The sequence below is a fragment of the Anopheles arabiensis genome, chromosome 2, assembly GCF_016920715.1.
Source record: "Anopheles arabiensis isolate DONGOLA chromosome 2, AaraD3, whole genome shotgun sequence".
NCBI lineage: Eukaryota > Metazoa > Arthropoda > Insecta > Diptera > Culicidae > Anopheles > Anopheles arabiensis.
In genome coordinates, this window is record NC_053517.1 from 60780029 (window position 1) to 60807290 (window position 27262).

Consider the following 27262-nt stretch of genomic DNA (forward strand, 5'->3'; position numbering starts at 1 on the left):
AGAATACTGCTTGCCAAAAAGAAATGCTACAATGGAAGCGTTCAAGTTCCATAAAATTGCACAAAAAGAAAAGCAAACGTTCGCGGAATTTGAAACTAAACTACGAACGCAAGCCCAGTTTTGTGAATTTCAGTGTTTGAAATGCAACACTCCATACACTGATCGTATGCTGCGCGACAGAATAATTATTGGCATCAACGATAAATCTCTCCAGCACAAATTACTGGATCGACACGACGCCACGCTTAACAAAGTCATAGAAACATGCAAACTATTTGAGGTGACTTCGGATAACAAGCAAGTGTTGGAGGAAAAGTTGAGCCTGCATGAGGTTAAAAAGGAAGAACGACAATCTGAGGAGGAGCGGCAAGTAGCAGCAGTTAATCAGAATTCGTGCTACAAATGTGGGGGAAAATTCAGCGAGAAACATCGAGGAAGCTGCCCAGCAGTGAATGCGACGTGCTACAGATGTGGTGGTGTCGGCCATTTTAGCAAGTGCTGCCGTCGCAAGAACAACCCTACTAGCAATGAGAATGAAAAAGTGTGCGACTTTCAGGCGAGGGGCATGTAGAAGCATGGGGAGACGGTTGGAAATTCGCGGAATTGCTCGGAGGCGCGAGCGTGTTTTGGTTTCTACACAGTTTTTGCACTCACACAATTACACATGTGTGAATGTGTGCGTTCACTTTCAGCCTGCACGCTCAGTTTGGTTTTCTCGCAGCGGCATGCGGGTATCGGTGTCTCGCTCGCACTAGTGCAGCGAGTGTTCCTCTGTGCGCTCCCCTTCTTGCCACCACACGAAATCGTCAGTTCAGCTCAAGCGTTCGCCGTGAAAGGCTGCGCGCGTGTTAGCCTAAGTCCCGGGCGATCGAAGTTTCGCTAAGTGTTGAAGTGTTGTGCACATTGAAATGAAGCTGCGCTTATTTTTTATCATCTATCCTAAGTGTGTGATTTGCGTTGCTTCATTTTAATATTTGTTTGCTGTATTGAACATCAACAACGGTATCCATGCAGTTAGGCGACTATTTTAAATACGACGATTTTTTTATATAAATAATGTGTGTGATTTTGTGGCAAGATTGTGTGAAGCTATGTGTGAAAATGCCCCTTTATTTGCAATAAAAGTGATAAAATATAAACCAAGTTTGATGTGTTCAAGTTTTTGTTTTGATTCGGGTGCACCAAGTCCGAATGAAGGGAAGCGCACAGCGCGCTACGAAAGAAACGAGCGGGAGGGGGTGTCAGTCCAGCGCAGCGCAATTCGCTCGAATCAAGTGGGAGGGGGTACCAGTTCAGCGCAGCGCAAGCCGAAAGAAACGGCGAGGAAGGGGTATGAGGAAAATACGATGAAACAGCGCGAGCGAGCGTTCTTTACAGCGAGAGCGCCTCGTGTATTTTAAAGGCAAGCAAGAGAGCGCATTCTCTCCGTGGTAGCGCTCCATCCGCCATTTTTAATTTCGAGCCCAAAACAACGGACTTTGGATCCGATCTTGGGCCGGGCCCCCACCGCGTGTTTCTACCTACCCCTCGCCTGAAAATTTCGTTCTCTTTGTCTGTCGGGAGTGAACTCCGAGAGTGAATCGAGAGAGAGAGTGTGAGAGAGGGACAGATCGTGAGATCAGGGAGAGAAGACAAGTCAGGCGACAGGGAGAAATAAAGGAGCCTTGGGTCAGTCTTGTGGTTGATCGCAAAGAGATCGGTTGAGCGTGATACAATAAAAAAAAGAAATTGAATAAAAAAAGCCGAATAAATAATTAAAATGTGTGACGATTACGACAATGGCGCATGTCGGTAAGTTTGGTGGTTTGATTAGTTCGAGATATCCGATTTCATATATAAAAAGGCAAAATAAGGTACTCGGTGTTTGTTTCGCGTGTTTTGCGTGCGTGGTGTGCGTGAACAATGTAAGGACAGAATTGACGCTTTAGCACTACCATTGTTCTCTTAACAAAAGACCGTGCATAAAAAAAAGTGTGGATAAAATTGGCGCTCATACACCAGCCTTGTTCTTTTGACGTGATGATGTGTGTGTGTGTGAATAATGTGTGGTCGGAATAATAAAAAAAGGGGAGAGCCTCTAGCGGTTCGGTTTGTATCATGATACGAATAACCAATTTTGATACAAAAAAAGCGAGAACCTCGAGCGGTTTACGCATGTGTATGATAAAATGAGAGCCTCGAGCGGTTCAGTTTATATTGTAATACTAAAAAACCAATTGCGTGTATATTAAAAAAAAAGCGAGAACCTCGAGCGGTTCGCACGTATATAAACATATTATAAAAAAAAAGAACGAGAACCTCGAGCGGTTTGAACGTGTGTATGAAATAAAAAGGAGAGCCTCGAGCGGCTCAGTTTATATTGAAATACAAATAACCAATAGCGAGTATAAATATATAAAAAAGCGAGAACCTCGAGCGGTTCGCACGTGTATATATATATATTAAAAAAAGGGGAACCTTGAGCGGTCCAAACGAATTTAACATAGTAACATAAAAAAAAACTAGCTGGTACGCAAAAAAAAAAAAAAGTGATTCGAGTGGGGGGGGGGGGCGACTCAATACGTATTCGAGGAAACCTTACCGCACGCGTGCGATCGTGCTACACACACAGTGAACGCTATTAAAACAAAAAGGGGTACAGGAAACTGACATGAACTATTCTATTGTTGTCTTTTCGTTAGCGACAGCGAAATAACAAAAGCGAACGTTGACGCTTTGATTCGGGCTTTGGAGAAAGAAAAGCAGAAGAACTCCTTTTTAGAATCACTGTTAAAGGATGGTTGCGTGAGTTCAACGAAACGACGAAATGACTGGATAGAGGAACCTTCTGACAACCAATTGTTCGAAGCTACTCCTCGTGGATGTTCTACATTTCTTGATTCTGGAACACAATCCACCAACGAGGCTTCCATGTCGGCGTCCATGTCTTTCGCCACATTGCAAATAGCCGTTTGCCAACCGAAAGACGGAAAAGAAGAAGTGGACAAGACGACATTCGATAGATGGAGAGAGTTATTTGAAGCGGCAATGGAGTTTGCGGGAATTACCAGTGAAACTCTAAAAATGAATGCCTTTAAAATGAAGGCAGGTCCTTCACTGTTGGGCATTCTAGAAAGTACGTCGACAAATGATTCAGCCAAGGATCCGAAACTATTTCCATACACTAACACAATGGATCGATTAGATCACTATTTTAATTCCCATTATTACGTGTTTCGTCAGCGTCAAAAATTACGCACGATGAACCAAATCAAAGGTGAATCGGACTACCAATTCGTAAAACGAGTGATCGAATCTGGGAAATTATGTAATTACAAGGAGGAACAATTAATCGAAACAATTGTCGACGTGATACAGGTGCATGCTATTAACCCCAAAGTACGTATGGCAGGATGGAAAATTCTCAAAAAACGCGGAACAATAACAGACCTACTGGAAAAAGTTCGAACATGCGAAATAGAGAAATTTAACGAAAACGCTTTCGCTAGAGACCAAAGACAAAATGAAACTACATTAGAGGTTTCCGCTGTGTCGCATAACACCAACGCAAAAATGTCACGTACAAGGGAGTTTCAACGTGATTATCCCTCATACAAACAAAAACATTGGGGTATGCAGGAGAATAGAGGCTTTAGCAAAGGCGAATTTTCAAAATTCTCCACAAATCGTTCATTCGGTATTCGTCGCATCCTGTGTTGGAGATGTAGCAGCAATACACACCAGCCAGAAAACTGCTACGCAATAGATAAAAGATGCCGCCGCTGCAATGTCATAGGGCATATAGAACGTGCGTGCCATCCTGATCTCTTAAACAATAGCAAGCGCTATCCGACAGATGTTGGCGAACCTGCTGTACCTAATAAAATTCGGAAAATTGCTGCTATCACGGAAAGCGGTATTCCTGGAAAGTCGGATCACGAGCAAACAGCCGATGTATCGCAACAAGTGCTTCAAATTAATCCCATCGAGATCAATAATTTCGTGATGGAAAACAAATCTTTGCATAGCATTTGCCAAGAAAAAATCGATCTCGTGTTCATTACAGGTTACGTAGCGGGCTTCGCTATTAAATTTATGATTGATTCGGGTGCGGATGTTAACACTATAGGGAAAGATAGTTTCGATTGTCTATCAAAGAAAGACCCTAAGTTGTCTCATATTTTCAATTTAAAGAAAGGGTCTGATCACCATTTGAAAGCATACGGAATGGAAGAAGACATTCCGGTAATAGCTCCCTTCGTAGCTGAATTATTTATATCTAACGACCGCCCTCGAACGATGGAAAAATTCTACGTCGTACCAAATGAAAAAGCATTATTAAGTAGAAACACAGCATTGCGATACAGCGTTTTACAGCTGGGCTTGAACGTTCCAGTTAAATCATATTCGGGATATAACACAATCCGATTATTACCCGGAGAGATTTTCGTATTGACAAATTTGACCGAATTCCCTAAATTTAATGTTGCTCCTGTAATGTTATCATACGATAAAGAAATGCCACCATCCCGAAACGTGTTCACCAGTATTCCACCAGCGTTTAAAAACGAAACGTTGAAAAGATTGGACGATCTTCTAACTACGGGCATCATAGAACGCGTTACGGACGAAATGGAAAATTCATTCTGCTCATCTTTGTTGTTCCAAAAGGTAAAAACGACATCCGTTTGGTCGTAGACCTAAGAGGTTCTAATAAAAGAATCATCAGAACACCATTTCGAATGCCAACATTGGAGGCGATTTTATCAGAATTAAATGGTGCCTCATGGTTTTCCACGATCGACCTGTCGAGTGCTTTTTTCCACGTGGAATTACACCAAGACTGTAGAACCTGACGAATTTTTTCGCTGGAAATGGTACATTCAGATTCAAGAGACTGCCATTCGGTCTGTGCAACGCCCCCGACATTTTTCAAGAAATTCTACAAACGAAAATATTAACAGGATGTCCAGGTGTCGTGAATTATTTAGACGATATTTTAGTTTTTGGTAGCTCGAAGGAAGAGCACGATAGTAATTTAAAAATTACCCTCCATAGACTGCGAGAGCATAACGTCCGGTTAAACTCCACCAAATGCGTGTTCGGATCGCAATCGGTAAATTTTTAGGGTTTAATTTATCTGGAGACGGATGGCGAGTTGAAGACGATAAAAGGAAAGCAGTGGAAAATTTTCGAAGACCGGAGTCGTTGTCCGAGGTAAAAAGTTTTTTGGGCTTGGTTAACTTCACCGAGCGCTTTATTCACAAACGTGCTGAAAAGACTGCAAACCTTAGAGCACTCGCAAAGTCAGACACCTTCTACTGGACAACGCAAGAGGAACAAGAATTCGAATACTTAAAGACAAGAGCATTAAACTCTATTGTCAGGCTCGGATATTTTGACCATAAAGATCGTACGGAACTATACGTCGATGCGTCTCCGACCGGGTTAGGTGCAGTTCTTGTACAATACAACGAAGAAGGCAGTCCGCGTGTAATATCGTGTGCGTCTAAGTCCCTTACCCAATCGGAACAAAAGTATCCTCAAACACAAAAAGAAGCACTAGCGATCGTTTGGAGTGTTGAGCGATTTTCATATTACCTGATAAATAAATATTTCAAAGTAAGGACTGATTCAGAAGCCAACGAATTTATTTTTGGCGGGTCTCATCGCACTGGTAGACGAGCTATGACAAGGGCAGAAGCATGGGCTTTACGTTTACTACCGTATCACTTCGGCATCGAAAGAGTTCCTAGTAATATGAATGTCGCCGATGTTTTATCCCGTCTAATTTGCAAGTCACAGGTTGACGATGCTTTCGACGAGGACAACGAAAAGCACATATTGTATTCCTTGGATGCGGGAGACATGTCTATTTCGTGGACGGAAATACAGACAGCCTCGGAGACAGACGAAGAACTGGAAGCAGTAAGGTTAGGTGTTCAAACCGGAAAATGGTCCAATGCTCTTAAACGTTATGAATCCGAATCAAAACATCTAAGAACGCTAGGTCACATTGTTTATAAAGACGATCTAATAATTATAATAATCTGTTCGTATCTAATTGCGAAATATGCCTGGTTATATCTAAAAGGAATCCTCCTATACCTCTTTCCAGTAGACAACTTCCAGATGGACCATGGGAAATTTTACAAATTGACTTTTTGTCCTTACATGGCCATGGATCCGGTTAATTTCTCTTAACCGTAGACACCTACTCCCGTTACTTACATGTTTCTGAAATGAAACAAACTGATGCCAGAAGTACTAATGCTGCCCTTTGTAGAGTATTTTCAGTTTGGGGGCTACCTCTCATCATACAGAGCGACAACGGACCTCCTTTCCAGGGATCAGAATTCATCGAATATTGGGAAAGTAAAGGAGTGAAAGTGCGGAAATCGATCCCTTTAAGCGCGCAATCCAACGGAGCCATCGAAAGGCAAAACCAAGGAGTTATTAAAGCCTTGGCAGCGGCAAAACAAGAAGGTAGGCCCTGGAGAATGGCGTTAGACGAGTACATCCACGCTCACAACACACGGAAGCACCATTCATGATTAGGAGTGACGCCGTTCGAGCTGTTAGTCGGTTGGCGATATAGAGGAACATTTCCGTGTTTATGGAACTGGAAAAACAAATTAGACAGAAATACGGTCCGAGAAAATGATGCGTTTTCAAAACTGGTTAGCAAGCAGTTTGCTGATAATCGTCGAGGAGCGAAGGAAAGTAACATAATGGTAGGCGATATCGTATTGACTACTGTTTTACAAAGATCTAAGACAGTTCCTACTTTTTCGAAGGAGAGGTTCACAGTGTTAGCAAGGGAGGGAGCAAAAATCGTTTTAATTAATGGGAAAGGTGAGAAGTTAACTAGAAACATACAAGATGTAAAAAGGGTCCCCAATGGGGCAACAGAACAATCAATTGAGGAGGAATTAGTAGATCCAATTGAAACTACAGAAATCGATTATAGCGAGAGTGATCATTTAAAAAGACCCAAAAGAATCATACAAGTCCCTAACAAATACAAAGACTCAATTATGTATCATATTTGCTACCAAGAGTAGGGGTGATGGAAGATGTAGGGATCAAGAGTGAGAGAGAGAGAGAAGTTTAGTGAAATCAGAGAGAGCGAAAAATTGAAACATGCAAAAATGAGGATGAGAGAGGAGAGATTGGACGATAGACGAGAGATAGAGATGGAGAAGGCGCGCGGAAAAGGAGACGGACGTCTACCGGTAGCTAGCGGTAGCTGGGATCAAGAGAGAGTGAACTCCGAGAGTGAATCGAGAGAGAGAGTGTGAGAGAGGGACAGATCGTGAGATCAGGGAGAGAAGACAAGTCAGGCGACAGGGAGAAATAAAGGAGCCTTGGGTCAGTCTTGTGGTTGATCGCAAAGAGATCGGTTGAGCGTGATACAATAAAAAAAAAAAGAAATTGAATAAAAAAAGCCGAATAAATAATTAAAATGTGTGACGATTACGACACTCACCATGAACTTCCTGGCTTGAAGTCGATATAGAAGCTGTTGCTAAATTGTTTTCTGCTTCCCATTCCTGTTCCAAACGCGTCCATATTGCTTTGCCGGTTGCATATTTTTTCCGAATGGTATGTACTTGTTGGGCCTTATCCATGATGATAATAACCTAAAAATAAACAAATAAAACAAAATTGTGCCGCAAAATCACAAATTGTGCTTGCAACGCAATGAAAATTGGTTTGTATTTCTTTATTGGTCAAATAAAGAAGGGTTTTCAATGCGTTTTTGGCAGTAATGCGTGCTGATGCGTTAAGAGTGATTATAAAAATCGGTTTGTTTTGGCGCTTTTCTATTTTGTTTACTTTTTCTCACGTCACATACGAATTTGGCAACCATTCTTCCACCCCGCATCCAGGCGCTTCATACGTCTCGGCCTGTTGTCTGCCAAAATGACATTCGAAGCAGGCTCATGTGCTATCTTTTTCCCTCATTTCCTTCAGAAGTCGCTCAGCTCTGCGGCTCGGGAAGCTAACAATCCTTGTTTAAAACATCGAAATGATTTTATCCCACTTTGTAAGTGACGATAGCAGCAGTGAAGAAGAAACAACGGTAGGTCTGGCAAACAGCGCCGACTGCTACGAAGTGTTTTCGACCCGTTACAGCTTTATAACCAAGCGTGAGTTCAGCATACGGATCATTTGTGCAAACCGTGTTATACATGTTTCATTTCGTGGTTGTTAATTTCAGATTTAAGAAAAAATTCGTGTGTCGAAGAAAATTTTCCTTGACATTCTGGCGGAGATCGAGCCCTCCGAGTATTTGTTATTCCTAAAAGTGTATGCAGTATTAGATGTGATAATTACCGATAATTTCCGCACTAACGGCTCCGGAGCCGGCTCCGCACCAACGGCTCCGGAGCCGGCTCCGCACCAACGGCTCCGGAGCCGGCTCCGCACCAACGGCTCCGGTGCCGGCTACGCACCAACGGCTCCGGAGCCGGCTCCGCACCAACGGCTCCGGAGCCGGCTCCGCACCAACGGCTCCGGAGCCGGCTCCGGACTAACGGCTCTGCATTCACGGCTCCGTTCCAACGGCTGTGGAGCCGGCTTCAGGCCCACCGTTCCGGGGCCGGCGACGAATCAACGGCTCCAGACCAACGGCTCCGAACTAACGGTTCAATAGAGACATCATTGTATGATAGCGTAATAAAAAAACGAATATATCTCCTCGCACGGGTGGAAACCAATACACGATGTGATTGCAGTATTGACATGCATGACGTTGTGTAGCATTCGTTGGTCTCGCCTTTCTTAACAATATTCAAAAGTCATCGATGTTTTTTTTTTGATAAATTCTTTTAATCATGACCTACTCCGCTATTTACGGATTTTCTCGATTGAAACTTCATTGAAAAAGTTATTTTGGTCCTTTGTGTTAAAACCGGCTCCGGAGCCGTTGGTGCGGAGCCGGCTCCGGAGCCGTCGGAGCGGAGCCGTGGGTGCGGAGCCGGCTCCGAAATTGTCTGGAGCCGGTCGGAGCCGGCTCCGGCTTCGGAGCCGTATTGCTCATCACTAGTCACTCACTGAAGAAGTTGCTGGAATCCTTTGCTGTTGAACGCAAACCGGGTGCGTGAGCCCTTCATCTTTCGACTACCATCGAACAACAGAAGAAGGAAATAACAGCAGCTTCTTAACCCAAAACAGCAGCTTCTTAACCCAAAACAGCAGCACGTTACCAGTATCTCCAGCTTATCGCCATTTGTATGGATATGGTAGTACAGGCGTCCCCCGAGTTACGACCCCCTCGAGTTACGACGATTCGCAGATACGACGATTTTGATTTTGACAGTTAAAAGTTGTCATTGACAAGAAATTGAGTGGTTGAAGGATCATCTCTTTTTCTCACAGTGAGTTTGATACGAAGTGACACAAATATACACGAACATTTAAACACTACACAAATTACACACAGTTCCAATATTTCGAAAATATTAAATATACAGAAAATAAGGTGGTAAGAAAGAACAACTAAGTGACGCAGATGGGGGAGGATCCCCCCGGGGGGAGTAGGATTTTCGGATTTTTTTTTCCTTGGTGAGAAAAATAACAGAGGTGAGCGAATTATTATAAACGATTCATATGAACCGGAAGAAATCTTCTTAATCGTGGAAAGTGTAACAAAAGGCAAAAGTTTAGCCACATACAACCATTTTCTTTTTGAAAAGGCGACAGAAAACGCCATTGGAAATGCGCCATTGCAAACTACATTACTTAGAGATGGGAAGATTCTCATTAAGGTGAAAAACAGAAAAGATGCAGAAAAATTAAAAAATATAAAGCTTAGTTGGGGAAACACGGAAATACAAGTAAAAGTAGAAGAACAAAAAACCCTTAATTCTTGCAAAGGTATAGTATAGGATGTGATGCCTTCAAATTTATGACAGAAAATGAATTGAAAGAAGGTGTAGCATATCTGCTATACAAAACTTATTATAATACACACTATCAGCTATAGACACATTGTAACACATTCATTATAACACATTCAATAAATCAGATCATACCATAGCACCGCAACCGGCAGAGTTCAGGCCGTCCATTCAAACAAATAACAGATGTGACACACTTATCAAAAACAACCGAAACGCACAACATAAGCAGGAACGGTATGTAACCCAAAGCAGGAACAGTATATGCATTAAACCCAAAACAGGAACTTAATGACAAGAACCATCGTTCTTGTCAACAAAAGACAAACGTAACTAGCTGAGTGAAAACAATAACTTTCCAACATAAAACCCGGAACCAAATGTGCGAAACCCTTAACTTCATTTGAGTATAAATAAAACCAATTCCAACCGTGGCAAGTCAGATTCGTTCGGACTGTCAAGATAGGACATTACGCTGCCCAAAAATCTTCGCCTTCCAACTTATTTCAAGAGTTTAGTTATGTCCCCCTTCCCAAGGTAAGGCTTCTAAAACTCCAACGTTTCCAGTAAGGGAAACCTCCTAAAGGTTTCTATAATCGCCTGGACGATCAAGTGTCGAAAAGTCCGCTCGAACGAAGTTTTATTCCACCTCGGCTCATGTCAGCGAAATACTGACCTACCGCGACGGTACTCGAAGTACAGTTGTACGATCATCGCATTACATGGCGACCGTGACCTTAATCTGCAATCGACAGCCAGAAGTGTAAGCAAATTATTTCAAGTAAAATGTGATACGTACAACGGTAACGTAAAGCTAAAGTGTCGTGTGACGAACCAAAAGTATTGTGACCATAACCGGCATTCGGCGGAAAGTGAAAAAAAGTGTCAAATGTGCAATTTTTTTTACGGAACATTCATCAACGCAGCTGGCGCAAGTAAACCATATGTAAACAAAAGCAATAACGATGAAAGAACAGCTACAAGCAAGTTTCGTACAGTGCAGAATGAAAAATAAAAACATTTAGTGCAGTGTAAGTGCGAAATGAATGTTTAATTGACGAACAAACATTAACCGTACACAGTGTTGTGAGAACCTACCTAAATGTGTAAAAACGTATTAACGCTTATGCGATCGGTTTACCTAGTAGAGAAACCTTGAAATGGGAAACTATAGAAAAAAATGCTAACTTTTAACAACAACCCCAGTTCAGCACAGTACAGTGTAGCAATCTATACGATTCTTGGAGCAAGTGATATGGAATAATAAAGTGCAGTGCAAAACAAGTTGTGATCAGCGTGATTGAATGGAACAACCGTTCCCAACGTGGAAGACGAAAAGACAAGGCGAGCCCACTGCCCAATCTGGATTGGCAGACGAGAATGAACAAGTGTCCCAACCCCGACAAGACATCGAGCGACAACTGATGACATCGTGGAAATTCACACCAAGCACCGATTAAACTGCAAGCACCAGTATAAATACAGCGTAGAATCAGCAGCAACAAAATGCACGTCTCATATTCCATTAAGGTACTGTAACTTTAAAATATGGTCAAATGGGTTTTCAAAGCTAGGAAATAGGAAATAGGAAGTAATTGAAAACAATATGAAAAAGGAATGATTACTATAAGCGATAAAATCGAAATTTTGAAATATATATTTAAAAAAATACAGTATCCTAATCAAAAAACTTGTACAAGAACACAACTAAGAATTAAAGCTGAAGAAACATTTAAAGAAATTCAAAATGACATCGAAAAAAATAGATACAAATATACTTTTAACAAACTATTAGAATTTAGCAAAATTTCTAATGCATTAATACAAAATATCATTGCTATGAGCACATCAAAAACCAACGACGATTCACGTAACAAGTCATCTGATTTTTCTACAAATAGCTCAGAGGATAAAAATATCAATTTAACACTGTTAACAACCAGTAGATTATCATTTAAACTCTTAGCTCAGATCATATTTGTCTTACTAAAGCTGCATGAAAAAATTAAAATGGCTAATTTTAATATTAAAACAGCCACAGGTCTTGTACCCACATATGACGGGTCACCCGATACCTTTAATGCATTTGAGGACGCTTCCACGCTATTGTTCGAGTTAAATCCAAACCATGAAGAAATGCTCGTAAAATTCATAAGAACCAGACTGACTGGTAAGGCTAGAATAGGGTTACCTAGCAATATAACGACTTTTAATGAATTAATCAGTGATATAAAGAGAAGATGTGAAGATAAAACAACACCTGATAAAGTAATAGCCAAACTAAAATCCATAAAAACAAGGGATGCACAATCAATTTGCAATGAGGTCGAACTACTTTCAGAGAAACTGAAAGTAATTTATCTTAAACAAGGAATTCCAGAAAAAATAGCTAACGATATGGCAATAAAAACAGGTATCGACACACTTAAAGAAAAGGTAGCAAACTCTGAAACTAAAATACTGTTGAAGGCAGGTACTTTTGCGACAATAACCGATGCAACACAGAAAGTAATGGAGAATGAAAGTGAAGAAACAAACAGAACTACTAATGTCCTTAACATAAATACACAACGCTACAATAGATACTATCCTAGAAACCAAGGTAACCAGAATAGGAACAATCAAAACAACTATGGTCCAAATACAAACCAACCATACCGAAACTACTATAATAACAGAAATAATAACAACTTCAACAATCGCAATAATAACAATAGCAGCTACAACAACAATCTGCGAAACAATATTCGCTATAACAACAGATTTATTCAGGGATACAATAATGAAAGATACAACTCCAACTTCAATGGTAATCAGAACAGACCAAACAAAAACCTTAGGCCAATAACAAATGGAGAAACAGGGCAACAACAACGAAACATATACCATACTACAGCTCAGATACAGGAAGTGGAGGAAAACAATTTTTTAGACCAACAGGAGTCAACTCAAACCTTAGATCAATTTACTCATTAGAGCTAAATGGAGTTGATTATATAAAGATTAGATTGAGCATTGCAAATAATGAAACATCAATATTACTAGTTGATACAGGAGCATCAATTTCTTTATTTAAAGCAAGCAAGTTAAAGAAAAATCATGGCCCAATACGTTCAGACTCAATATCATTAACAGGGATATCTAACACACCAATTTATTCAAAAGGAAGTACAACATGCACTATATATTTCAACAATCTAGAATTGGAACACGATTTTGTATTAGTTCCAGATGAATTTAACATAGGAGCAGATGGTATATTAGGCAGAGACTTTTACAAATTATACAGATGTTCAATTAATTATCATTTGGAAATGCTTACATTCACGTGTCAGGGAGAAGAAATTCAGCATAACATTGAAGAAGATGATGGAAAAGGATTTATTTTGCCAATCAGAAGTGAAGTGGTACGTAAAATATATCTTCCAAACATTACAGAGGATACTATAGTCTTCGCACAAGAAATTCAACCAGGAGTATTCTGTGGCAGCACTATTATTTCAAAGGATAATCAGTTAATTAAATTCATCAATACAAGGCAGAGAAATATTTACATAACAAACGCAGAATTTAAACCCATTACAGAACCATTAGCAAATTATGAAGTGAAACAAGTGAATAACAAAGTAGGAGAAATTAATAATGATAGATTGCAAAAACTATTACAAAAAAATTAAAGTGGATAAAATCCCCACTACAGAAATTTATAATTTGAAGAAAATCGTAACTGAATATAACGATATATTTTGCGTAGAGGATGATCCCATTACTACAAATAACTTTTACCCTCAGAAAATTGAATTAAAGGATAATATTCCTACGTATATACCGAATTATAAACAAATATACTCACAGGCTGATGAAATACAAAATCAGGTAGACAAAATGCTTAAGAATGACATAATTGAACACTCAGTCTCCCCATATAACTCACCTATATTATTGGTTCCAAAGAAATCAACGGATGATAATAAAAATGGAGACTTGTAGTAGATTTCAGGCAGCTAAACAAAAGGTTATACCAGATAAATTTCCATTACCAAGAATAGATACAATATTAGATCAGCTAGGGAGAGCAAAATATTTTAGCACCCTTGATCTCATGTCAGGATTCCATCAAATACCTTTAGAAAATGATTCAAGAAAATTTACAGCTTTTTCAACCGGTCAGGGCATTATAAATTTAAACGTATGCCGTTCGGTTTAAACATTAGCCCCAACAGCTTTCAACGCATGATGGCTATCGCTATGGCAGGATTAACTCCTGAGCTAGCATTTGTATATATAGACGATATAATCGTTACTGGCTGCAGTGCACGGCAGCACATCGGTAACATAGTTAAGGTTTTTGATAGGTTAAGGTCTTACAATTTAAAATTAAATCCAGAAAAATGTTCATTTTTCAAAACAGAAGTTACTTATTTAGGTCATAAAATAACAGATAAGGGTATATACCCAGACGATTCTAAGTTTGAAACAATTAGAAACTTCCCTTTACCTAAAAATGCAGATGAAGTACGAAGATTTGTTGCATTTTGTAATTATTATCGTAAATTTGTACAGAATTTTGCAAAAATTGCTAAACCTTTAAATAACTTAATTAAGAAAAATGTCAAGTTTATTTGGACAGATGAATGCCAAAAAGCATTTAATAGTTTAAAAGAAAGCCTTTTGTCTCCAGCAGTCTTGAAGTATCCGGATTTTACTAAAGAATTCATACTAACAACTGATGCTTCAGATGTAGCATGTGGAGCAGTTCTTTCTCAAATCACAGATGGAAAAGATCGCCCAATCGCGTATGCAAGCAAAAGCTTCACGCAAGGAGAAAAGAATAAGCCTATCATAGAAAAGGAACTTACAGCAATTCACTGGGCAATCAATTATTTCAAACCATACCTATACGGCAGAAAATTCACCGTAAAAACAGATCATAGACAATTAGTATACCTGTTTGGTATGAAAAACCCAACATCTAAACTAACAAGAATGAGACTAGATTTAGAAGAATTTGATTTTAAAATAGAATTTTTAGCAGGTAAAACTAACGTAGTAGCAGATGCTTTATCCAGAATTCTAACTGATTCTGATGAGCTTAAAGCATCAATTCTTAAAAATAAATCAGATATATCAAATCCTATCTTAATGGTAAATACTAGAGCTATGGTAAAGAAAAACAACGTTGTAGAAAACAAAGAAAACAAAAAGAAAAAGGAAGAAATAATAGAAGAATATAATCCAACAAACATGTATGAAACAGACAGGCCATCTGATACAACTAAAATGTTGAAAATGAAATCAAACATTAACGAAAAATATGAATTTATTGAGCTCGTGATATACAATCACAATTACTACAAAACGTTGGGAAAATTTAAAATACCCATAACTTCTGCGAAGCAAAGTCAAACACTAGAGTTTGTACTGCATGAATCATGCCTAATCGCTAGAAAGTATCACAAGAATTTAGCAATTGCATCGAATGACAGATTATTCGAATTTTACTCAATGTCGACCATAAAAGAAATAATTAACAAAATGATAACAGACGTTCACATCGTCGTATTTACACCACCTAGACTGGTAGAAGATACAGAAGAACAGATCAAAATAATGTCCAATTTCCACACAACACCATCAGGAGGTCATATAGGACAATTCAAGCTGTATAGTAAGATAAAGGATAAATTCAAATGGACAAATATGAAAGCGGATATCATCAAGTATGTAAAAAGTTGTAAAGCATGCGCAACTAATAAGATCTTAAAACATACTAAAGAGGAAACTGTTGTGACGACAACACCCTCTAAACCTTTTAACATCATAACGATTGATACCGTAGGCCCTTTACCAAAAACAGCAAATAATAATCGATACGCAGTTACGATCCAATGCGAATTATCGAAATATATCGTAATCATCCCGATTCAAAACAAAGAAGCAAATACAACAGCAAAAGCATTAGTAGAAAATTTTATTCTTACATTTGGATTTTTTTTAGAAATGAGATCAGATCAAGGACTTGAAAATAACAATGAAATTTTGGCACAAATATCAAAAATATTAGAAATCAAACAAACATTTGCAGCAGCATATCATCCACAAACAATAGGATCTTTAGAGCGAAACCATAGAAGTTTAAATGAATATTTACGAAGTTACACCAATGAGCATCATGATGACTGGGATCAATGGACTAAATTTTATGAATTCGTTTATAACACATCAGTACATAGCACGGTAAAAGATTTTTTAAGGCCCCCCTTATGGCAATCGAAGCAGCCCTGACAAGAAAAACGAGATAGTGTGCGGTTGATCGGTCATGCAATCTGTCAAATATTCAAAAAATAAAGTTTGTTTACATTTTGAACCGAACGATAGCTCTCACGATGTACAACGGCGAATGATTAAAAAAAGGCTACATCGGTGATGAAAATGTTGTGTGTAATGTGTAAAATAAACAGCCAAAAAATTATAAATGGTGGTAGAATCGACTTCGCACGCCTGAAAGCCGTTTAGGGTAAGTAAAGCATAGCTAATATTTGTAATATTAAATCAATTAAAGCGGTATTTTCTATGCAGCTGTTGTGCAACCGTGTTGAGCCGGCGATAGTTAGAAAGAGGGAAGAAAGAATGCCCGCAATCAAACTAAACGATGTTTGATCATGGAAAACAAGGTAAGTTGGTAATGAATGTAATCCGCACGGTATCAAAAACTCCTCGCGTTTATTTTTTTCACCACTGGTTTTTTTTCTATAGTTAAAAAGCATACAAATCTCGCTCGCCGTTGGACGCTTGGACAATTACATTTACAATCATTCGGTGATCAGTTTGCGAAACGTCTTGCCGCACGCCTGGTACAGGCCCTTGTTGTCCGCGTCGGTATCGATCGTGGACTGATCGTTCGGCAGCGTCAGCATCATCACCTTCATCTGCGGGTAGTTGTGGTACGGCACAGTTCCGGCCGCCATCTCGATCGCGGTAATGCCGAACGACTAGAAGCCGTATCCGTGGTCCCGCTCCATCTCCTCCGGCGCCATCCAGCACGACGCGAGCCGATAAACGTGTGGTACACCTTCTGCCGCGACATGTCTCCATCGGTGGCGAGCCACGCGCTCATCCGCTATATTTAAGGAGCCGTCGTCACCGGGCAGTATGATGGCCACCTTGATGTCCACGCAATGGGCAATGCGAAATGTGCACTCAATTGGCAAGCGCACAGCAAGATCCAGCAAACGTTACCGACAGTCTTTGTCGCCGTGAAAATGCTTCTAATGCACGGGTGAGTTGGATTATAACTACAAGCATACGTTTTTTTTTCTTTCTTTAGTTTCAGCTAATGCCAGACGAACGATCGAATGACTGTTGCTTCGGAAGGGAGGTCTCATTGCGGATACTGACTTGGATGTGATGCCACCGAGTCGATTGGTCGCAGTTGGCCCTGGTGCTTTGAATGAGGCGACATCGGAGAAGCTGAACGCTTCGTGGACGTGTTGTGTTTAGATTAGGAGCGGGCGTGTTGTGTGCAGATCTCGATCGGCGAAGTGCTGTAGTGATTTTGTGTAGTGATTGTGTCTATATGTATGTTTTAAGTGTGATTGCATTAGTTTTATGCAACTAAATCATGAGCATCGGTTTCTGTATTGAATACTTCGAAAGTATTTATACAAGTGTACAAAATACAGTGTAAATGGGATGAACTAGTTTCGTTTAAAGGTGTCGAACTTTGTACGTTATCGTAGGTCCTTTGTTTTTGTGTGGTGTGTAAACATTAAGTAAGATTGATATCAGTGCTGGAGTGAATTCTTTACTGAATAAAATAGTGTACAAATATTGTTTTAAAAAACTGTGTGTTTTGTGTATTTTTCGGTAGCAAAAAAATATCACTAAAGTGCAAAAAGGTAAGAAATCAGTGATTGCGTTGAATCACTTTTTCACACATCATTTTTTGGCCCGATGTATTCGCTTCCGCATTCTTCATAATGTGCATATAAATGATTGTTCCTAGGTTCCGCTAACAATGTGTTTTAGACGATGCAGTTGCATAATGTGAACAAAACGATAATGTGTAAATATGATGATGTAATTTCCTGCCTGGTTGTCTGGCTGGCTGATTGGATGGCAGAATGGCTCACTGGCTGGTTAGTGCTGACTAAAATCGGATGCGCTTGGCCCCTCGCCGGAGTGCCGGGTGCATCATACATTGGTGTTCCGTTGCTAGTGCTCGGCTGAGCAGATATTTTGTAATATTTTATAATCGAAAACCCTCACCGCTCATTTCTTTCCTTTTTATGCATTTTATATTTTTCATCAGTAGGAGTATCTCGTTTAATTTTTTTTTATTTATTTATTTATTTATTTTTTTAGAAATTGAAGTACATAAATCGGTCTATCCGTTTATATCGGTTTCAAGCCTCTTCAATCGTTCAATGGTCAATCAATCATGGTCAACACTCTTACACTTCTGACGAACGTAAGTATGAACTGAATGAAAAATATGCTCAGTAATGAATTGTGATATGTTCAAACCCAATTCATAGACAGACCAATTGCATTTGAGTGCAAAAAAAAAACTGCTTATACATTGTTTTATTTTGGTTTTCTCCATCTCTCTCTTGATAGGAATGCCTGGTCGCTAGCTGCAGCTTCCCATCGATGTAGGCACTCGATCTTCGAGGTTTTACTTCACCTGATCTAGCCATCGAACTCGCTGTGCTTCCTTGCTGCTAGTACCGAACTGAGTGCCGCTTTCGAACACCTTGCTGTTGGGGCACGAGTCTGGCATCTTTACAACATGTCCCAGCCAGCGCAAACAGCCATGTCCGACGCGCCATACGGCTTCAGTAAGCTCGTGGTTGATCATTCGCATCCACACCCCATGCTCGAATGCACCGCTTAAGATGATCCGGAGGATGCGTCGGCCGTCGTGTTTCGCCGCTGTCCTTTGCATGCTATAAAGTAACACACCTATTCATCGCAGCACGAGCGCAACGTGATACATCGTGACATCATCCGGAAAACTTGCAGCTGGGGCACGGTGGTGATCTGAAGATTGCCGATTTCGGTTGGTCCGTGTACGAGCCGACCTTGTTCCGGTACGACGCTGTGCGTTTCGCTCGACTATTTATCGCCGGAGATGGTGCAAGGTCAGCCGCACATAAAAACTGTCGATCTATCGAATTTGGGCGTGCTGGCGTACAAGCTGCTGTGCGGTAAGGTCCCGGTTTTGGCGACCACGTACGATGAAGCTGCAGTTTAAGATGCCGCCAGATATGACGAAGCCGGCGGCCCATCTGATCTCGCGACTGTTCGTTAAGGATCTGGCCAGCCATATGCCGCTGAAACATGTTGCGTCCATCCCTGGATTCTGCTGCACGTGCACAAAAAGTAAATAGGAATTGCTGCTACCATGTACCATATATCGTTATGTTCTCACTAAGTATGTTTATAAGATACCTGTACCTTTTAGTTTTTTAAACCCTATCTCTTATAAGAAGTAGTGGTATTTGAATTTAATATGAACAAGGCAAGTGTAATGATAAGTAATGATAATTGTTATTTGTGTGTTCACTCAAATGTTATTATACTTTCTTCATGTTCAACATCTGTTATTATTTCAATTATTAACAATAAAATATGGCAAAATATTTTTTAAGCTATAGATCGTCTTTGTATTGAATGAGTGCAATTGATGGGTTTTGCATTATGATGAGCAAGACCGTGACCAGCCTCTCGGGGTGCCTTTGGTGTCTCAGTTCTGTATAAAGGAGAGCGTAGAAGGGTATGGCTATATTCTTTTCGGCGCTGCCATGCACCTTTCGGTGCAACGATAAGATAGAGTTAATGTTTTTTTGCACCACTGAAGCACACACCAACCAGTGATTGACTATCCGGTTAGGTGATACGAATAAGTCTTGTAAGCATTTATACATAACGTCAGCATGACCACGTTTGTCGGCTGTAGCGGAAATAAAGCATAACAATTATTTATTTGTTACGATATAAATAAGAAGAAAGTGCAACGCTGTGCGGTCCCGTGATACAGTCATCAATTCGTACGACCTAATAACATGCCTGTCATGGGTTCAAAACTCATACGGTCCGTCCCCCCGTAGCAAGGATCAACTATCCTCAACTAAACTAAACTAAACTAAACTATCCGGCTGCGTGGTACCAAATCAGTTTCGAAAGCCTGTACAGGTCGACATGTTCGCGTCGTTAAGCCAAAAAGAAAGAAAGTGCTGCGTTGTCGTGATGGATACGGTAAAAGTGCTTCCGTCTTAACAGAAGGTGTTCTATCATCTACCAAAATTGTTGTGTGAGAAATGGAACTAGCTTGCAAAAAGGTTTGGTCAGTCTGATTCATGAAAAAAAAAATCAAAATAGTTAGGTGTTTTTACTTCTCTTTTTCCGTTTTGGACATAACTGTTTTCACTAATGGTATGCCTGTACCACTAATCGATTTATCAATGTAATTAAGCTATTGATTACCCACATCAGGATAGTCAGTCCTATGTATGAGGGGGGCGGTCCATACGGGACTTGAGCCCATGACGAGCATGTTGTTTGGAAAACTAGTTTAGTGCATAACAATCAACTTATTTTCCTTCATTGAAGAACAGAGAAGCTGTTGTGGTCCGATCTAACTTAGCCATTCTGTTCATCTGGGTGTGCCACTCAGCGATAGCAGTCGACGGCTTCCGCATGATGTGTGCGTGGAAGGATGTGGGTGAGTTACAGGTCGCTGACCAGACGATTGAGAGAGAGATAGTGCAAAATAGAGGGAGATCTAACCTACAGCGCACATGTAGTGAATAGGACATGTATTCAAATAGGACTAACGGGCCCGTTCTATTCATTTATAATTAGGGAATAAAGGATTTTATATGTTTGTGTCAATGCAAAGTAATCGTTTTCATCATTGTAGTAACGTCCATGCATCCGACATCAAAGAAGCCAAAGCAATCAGAAACCAATTGAAGATTTTAAAGCTCGCAGGCCACAGCGGGCATTAAGCACTGTTGTGGAAGGTCAGTGTTTTACGAACAAGAGCCCAACTGAATAGGAAAGGACTGTTCGAAGGGTAGTGGTTAGTACCAACATGCGATCGTCCTGATGATAGTTTTAAGAGTGTGTTCCTTTAGTCAAATAATTATTGTTTAAAATACGGTCGAGTAAAATACGTATGTTTGTCAATGATAATAAAAGGTCAAGGCTAAGTATGTAGAGAAAAAAAAATAAATATATAAAAATAAAACATAGTCCCCCGATCCTGTTAGTATACGATCGTCAACAATTGATGTCGCATTCCAGCTAGCACCACGAGGAGGTAGGATTCGGAGTTCCAAGATAGCGGTTGCATAATAATACATCCGCTTCCTGGCATTAGCTAGCCTGCTGGAAAGAGCTCGATGAATTTAAAGTGTTTAAAAATACGAAGAACAATATGTTAATACTTACTCAAACTCCTGAACTGATTGGATGGCACGCAAGATGGTAATGAAATTGTTGGGCTGAGATCGCTTAAGCTGGTACTCCCGTATATATTCTATTAATGCTCCCCGGTTTGTGCCTTTAGATATTAAAAAGGGCTTGGACCAGCGCCATAAATTCTCGATGGTCTGTGTGTGTACTAATGGATCGCTTTTGTCGACAAAATTTTCGGAATGGTTTATCATCTCGTGCTCATACCCTTTTCCGTCTAATCCGATGTAGGCACGCCAACCATCCGTCACAATTGTCGTTCCGGGGGCCGCATTGTTCATTATAATGCCCTGCAAGTTGCCAGCGTCGCGTTTCTGAACCAGCTCCAGAAAAATCTCTTTTGTCTCCCGACAAATACCACCGACCAGCCAAACCTGGTTCTACGCTCTCCTTTATACAGAACTGAGACACCAAAGGCACCCCGAGAGGCTGGTCACGGTCTTGATCATCATAATGCAAAACCCATCAATTGCACTCATTCAATACAAAGACGATCTATAGCTTAAAAAATATTTTGCCATATTTTATTGTTAATAATTGAAATAATAACAGATGTTGAACATGAAGAAAGTATAATAACATTTGAGTGAACACACAAATAACAATTATCATTACTTATCATTACACTTGCCTTGTTCATATTAAATTCAAATACCACTACTTCTTATAAGAGATAGGGTTTAAAAAACTAAAAGGTACAGGTATCTTATAAACATACTTAGTGAGAACATAACGATATATGGTACATGGTAGCAGCAATTCCTATTTACTTTTTGTGCACGTGCAGCAGAATCCAGGGATGGACGCAACATGTTTCAGCGGCATATGGCTGGCCAGATCCTTAACGAACAGTCGCGAGATCAGATGGGCCGCCGGCTTCGTCATATCTGGCGGCATCTTAAACTGCAGCTTCATCGTACGTGGTCGCCAAAACCGGGACCTTACCGCACAGCAGCTTGTACGCCAGCACGCCCAAATTCGATAGATCGACAGTTTTTATGTGCGGCTGACCTTGCACCATCTCCGGCGATAAATAGTCGAGCGAAACGCACAGCGTCGTACCGGAACAAGGTCGGCTCGTACACGGACCAACCGAAATCGGCAATCTTCAGATCACCACCGTGCCCCAGCTGCAAGTTTTCCGGATGATGTCACGATGTATCACGTTGCGCTCGTGCTGCGATGAATAGGTGTGTTACTTTATAGCATGCAAAGGACAGCGGCGAAACACGACGGCCGACGCATCCTCCGGATCATCTTAAGCGGTGCATTCGAGCATGGGGTGTGGATGCGAATGATCAACCACGAGCTTACTGAAGCCGTATGGCGCGTCGGACATGGCTGTTTGCGCTGGCTGGGACATGTTGTAAAGATGCCAGACTCGTGCCCCAACAGCAAGGTGTTCGAAAGCGGCACTCAGTTCGGTACTAGCAGCAAGGAAGCACAGCGAGTTCGATGGCTAGATCAGGTGAAGTAAAACCTCGAAGATCGAGTGCCTACATCGATGGGAAGCTGCAGCTAGCGACCAGGCATTCCTATCAAGAGAGAGATGGAGAAAACCAAAATGAAACAATGTATAAGCAGTTTTTTTTTTTGCACTCAAATGCAATTGGTCTGTCTATGAATTGAGTTTGAACATATCACAATTCATTACTGAGCATATTTTTTCATTCAGTTCATACTTACGTTCGTCAGAAGTGTAAGAGTGTTGACCATGATTGATTGACCATTGAACGATTGAAGAGGCTTATGAAACCGATATAAACGGATAGACCGATTTATGTACTTCAATTTCTAAAAAAATAAATAAATAAATAAATAAAAAAAAATTAAACGAGATACTCCTACTGATGAAAAATATAAAATGCATAAAAAGGAAAGAAATGAGCGGTGAGGGTTTTCGATTATAAAATATTACAAAATATCTGCTCAGCCGAGCACTAGCAACGGAACACCAATGTATGATGCACCCGGCACTCCGGCGAGGGGCCAAGCGCATCCGATTTTAGTCAGCACTAACCAGCCAGTGAGCCATTCTGCCATCCAATCAGCCAGCCAGACAACCAGGCAGGGAAATTACATCATCATATTTACACATTATCGTTTTGTTCACATTATGCAACTGCATCGTCTAAAACACATTGTTAGCGGAACCTAGGAACAATCATTTATATGCACATTATGAAGAATGCGGAAGCGAATACATCGGGCCAAAAAAATGATGTGTGAAAAAGTGATTCAACGCAATCACTGATTTCTTACCTTTTTGCACTTTAGTGATATTTTTTTTGCTACCGAAAAATACACAAAACACACAGTTTTTTAAAACAATATTTGTACACTATTTTATTCAGTAAAGAATTCACTCCAGCACTGATATCAATCTTACTTAATGTTTACACACCACACAAAAACAAAGGACCTACGATAACGTACAAAGTTCGACACCTTTAAACGAAACTAGTTCATCCCATTTACACTGTATTTTGTACACTTGTATAAATACTTTCGAAGTATTCAATACAGAAACCGATGCTCATGATTTAGTTGCATAAAACTAATGCAATCACACTTAAAACATACATATAGACACAATCACTACACAAAATCACTACAGCACTTCGCCGATCGAGATCTGCACACAACACGCCCGCTCCTAATCTAAACACAACACGTCCACGAAGCGTTCAGCTTCTCCGATGTCGCCTCATTCAAAGCACCAGGGCCAACTGCGACCAATCGACTCGGTGGCATCACATCCAAGTCAGTATCCGCAATGAGACCTCCCTTCCGAGGCAACAGTCATTCGATCGTTCGTCTGGCATTAGCTGAAACTGAAGAAAGAAAAAACGTATGCTTGTAGTTATAATCCAACTCACCCGTGCATTAGAAGCATTTTCACGGCGACAAAGACTGTCGGTAACGTTTGCTGGATCTTGCTGTGCGCTTGCCAATTGAGTGCACATTTCGCATTGCCCATTACGTGGACATCAAGGTGGCCATCATACTGCCCGGTGACGACGGCTCCTTAAATATAGCGGATGAGCGCGTGGCTCGCCACCGATGGAGACATGTCGCGGCAGAAGGTGTACCACACGTTTATCGGCCCGCGTCGTGCTGGATGGCGCCGGAGGAGATGGAGCGGGACCACGGATACGGCTTCTAGTCGTTCGGCATTACCGCGATCGAGATGGCGACCGGAACTGTGCCGTACCACAACTACCCGCAGATGAAGGTGATGATGCTGACGCTGCCGAACGATCAGTCCACGATCGATACCGACGCGGACAACAAGGGCCTGTACCAGGCGTGCGGCAAGACGTTTCGCAAACTGATCACCGAATGATTGTAAATGTAATTGTCCAAGCGTCCAACGGCGAGCGAGATTTGTATGCTTTTTAACTATAGAAAAAAACCAGTGGTTAAAAAAATAAACGCGAGGAGTTTTTGATACCGTGCGGATTACATTCATTATCAACTTACCTTGTTTTCCATGATCAAACATCGTTTAGTTTGATTGCGGGCATTCTTTCTTCCCTCTTTCTAACTATCGCCGGCTCAACACGGTTGCACAACAGCTGCATAGAAAATACCGCTTTAATTGATTTAATATTACAAATATTAGCTATGCTTTACTTACCCTAAACGGCTTTCAGGCGTGCGGAGTCGATTCTACCACCATTTATAATTTTTAGGCTGTTTATTTTACACATTACACACAACATTTTCATCACCGATGTAGCCTTTTTTTAATCATTCGCCGTTGTACATCGTGAGAGCTATCGTTCGGTTCAAAATGTAAACAAACTTTATTTTTTGAATATTTGACAGATTGCATGACCGATCAACCGCACACTATCTCGTTTTTCTTGTCAGGGCTGCTTCGATTGCCATAAGGGGGGCCTTAAAAAATCTTTTACCGACATCATAAACAAAACCCGAGAACCGTTAGCGAACACAAGAGCACGGAGGGTACCGACAACTATATAAACAAACCAACGGCAAAACGTCAAAAAGCCAAATCAGCAAAAGGCTACGCCAACGTAGTGACCATTCGGTGGTTACACAGCAAGGTCGACGACAACGAAATAAAAACAACGAGTAACCACAAACAGCTTAAGTTTCAATGGAAATAGCTGATTAAAAACATCGAATTAAACAACAACGAGTAGGCTTACTCGGTTTGGAACGGACAGCAAGCAGTGACTCATCGTCAGGTCCGACAAACAAAACGAACCATACCATTAAAAAGGAATTGAGACTGAATATAGATGAAGAATTCTATTGGACAGATTCAAAGACAGTACTAGGATGGATCAATTCAGAAGCTCGCAATTACAAACAATTTGTGGCATGTCGAATAGGAGAAATTATCCATCGAACATCAAGAATTCAGTGGCACTGGGTAGCTTCAAAACCGTCTACCGGCGTCTCCAAGCACTAAGCAGCAAGCAGCGACTCATCGCCAGGGCCGGCGAACAAAACAAACAGCGAGCGGATAACGGTCAGTGGACCAGCGACTTCAGGCAGCAGACAGCGATCGCAGACGTTCCAAGCAGCAGAGCGGGTCCGGCAATAACGTGACTGAAGAAAGCATCCAACCTACTAGAGACGACTATACAGCAGTAGCCGGACCAGAGAAGAACCCACCAGATCGACTAGCATCATCAGCAAGCGGACATCCGTGATACGGCATACGAAAGCATCTCAAACGCTGAGTGAGTAACAATGGAATTTATTACTAATCCAAACGGTCATTGTAAACTTTGTACTAACAAAGATGAGTGGGGGAAACAGGTTAGTTGCACGGAATGCGACAGGTGGTTTCACCTGAGTTGTTTGGGGGTAAAGAGTACCCCAAAGAATTTCGTATGTTCAAAATGTAAGAAATCTGAAGAAGAAAGGAAGGAGATAAAAGTGCTCTAGAAGAATACAAAGACTTTGCGAATTATTAAAGGAAAAAAGAGAGAAAGAATTACAACAAAGTAATAACAATAAAAAGGATTTGGAGCGGTTACAAGAGGAATTAAACGAAGCCGCAAACGACGGGAAAGAAATGCGAGAAGCATTAATTCAAACAGAGAAATTATTGCAGGAAAAGATAGATAATGAAAAACTAAACAAAGTATCACAAAAGCAGCAAGAAGAAGAAATAGAAAGATTGCAGAAGACTCTTGAAGATCAAATCATAATAGAACCAAAAAAGCACGAAACGAAACAATTGCTAAGCGATAAGGCTCTGAAACCCGAAACAAGCGAGGAAAATATTTCGCTTACTGAAAATATTAACAGACTTGTAAGCGCACTAACTGCTAGTTCTTCTGCTGGCAAAAGTACGCTTATGGAACTTCCTGAATTTGATGGTAGTTATAAACTATGGCCTCGATTTAAAACGGCCTTTGATGAAACAAATAAGAAAGGAAATTTTTCAAAGCTGGAGAATCTGAATAGACTACAGCGATACTTAAAAGGGAATGCATTAAAATCAGTCAGTGGTCTCATGTTAAGTCCTGGTAATCTTGAGAAAATTATCGACCGATTAGAAAAACTTTATGGTAACCCCGAAAGCGTCTACAAGTCTTTGCTTAACGATCTCACAGCTTGCAGACACATTTCAATAGAAAATCCAACATCAATAATAGACTTTTCCAACGCGTTGAATAATATGGTAGATAATATGAATTTACTGGGGAGAACACAATATTTAAATGATCAGAGGCTCCTAAGCGACCTCATAGCACGGCTATCAACAGATCTTAGAAATAAATGGATTGCAAAAACATTAAATGAAAAAGAGATTCACACATTAAGTGATCTGGCACTATGGATAAAACCAAACGAGGACCTAGCGGCAGTTTTGGTAGCAAATGAAAATGGTCAGAAATTTCGAGGGCACC

General features: G+C 40.6%; 1 protein-coding gene and 3 long non-coding RNA genes across 5 annotated transcripts; 2 read left to right on the plus strand and 2 right to left on the minus strand.

Moving 5' to 3' along the window:
- Window positions 1-1568: 1568 nt before the first annotated feature.
- Window positions 1569-7500, plus strand: LOC120906062. Its single transcript, XR_005740009.1, has 2 exons — window positions 1569-1791; window positions 6266-7500. It is a non-coding gene; the product is annotated as an uncharacterized LOC120906062 (long non-coding RNA).
- A 10514-nt stretch (window positions 7501-18014) lies between these two features.
- Window positions 18015-19542, plus strand: LOC120906076. Its single transcript, XR_005740017.1, has 3 exons — window positions 18015-18124; window positions 18249-18354; window positions 18504-19542. It is a non-coding gene; the product is annotated as an uncharacterized LOC120906076 (long non-coding RNA).
- A 2319-nt stretch (window positions 19543-21861) lies between these two features.
- LOC120906071 lies at window positions 21862-23517 on the minus strand. The gene is made up of 3 exons (XR_005740015.1): window positions 23284-23517; window positions 23052-23159; window positions 21862-22900 (listed from the first exon to the last, which is right to left on the minus strand). It is a non-coding gene; the product is annotated as an uncharacterized LOC120906071 (long non-coding RNA).
- A 149-nt stretch (window positions 23518-23666) lies between these two features.
- LOC120905924 lies at window positions 23667-25272 on the minus strand. 2 transcript variants are annotated; one of them, XM_040317270.1, is made up of 3 exons: window positions 25006-25272; window positions 24849-24943; window positions 23667-24767 (listed from the first exon to the last, which is right to left on the minus strand). In XM_040317270.1, the coding sequence occupies exons 2-3, from the start codon at window positions 24868-24870 to the stop codon at window positions 24394-24396; spliced, it is 396 nt and encodes a 131-aa protein (XP_040173204.1). In that variant the 5' UTR covers window positions 24871-24943; window positions 25006-25272; the 3' UTR covers window positions 23667-24393. The 2 variants fall into 2 exon arrangements, with proteins under 2 accessions (XP_040173204.1, XP_040173211.1); XM_040317277.1 differs by lacking the exon at window positions 25006-25272 and having other exon boundaries at window positions 24849-24972.
- Between the last annotated feature and the right edge of the window lie 1990 nt (window positions 25273-27262).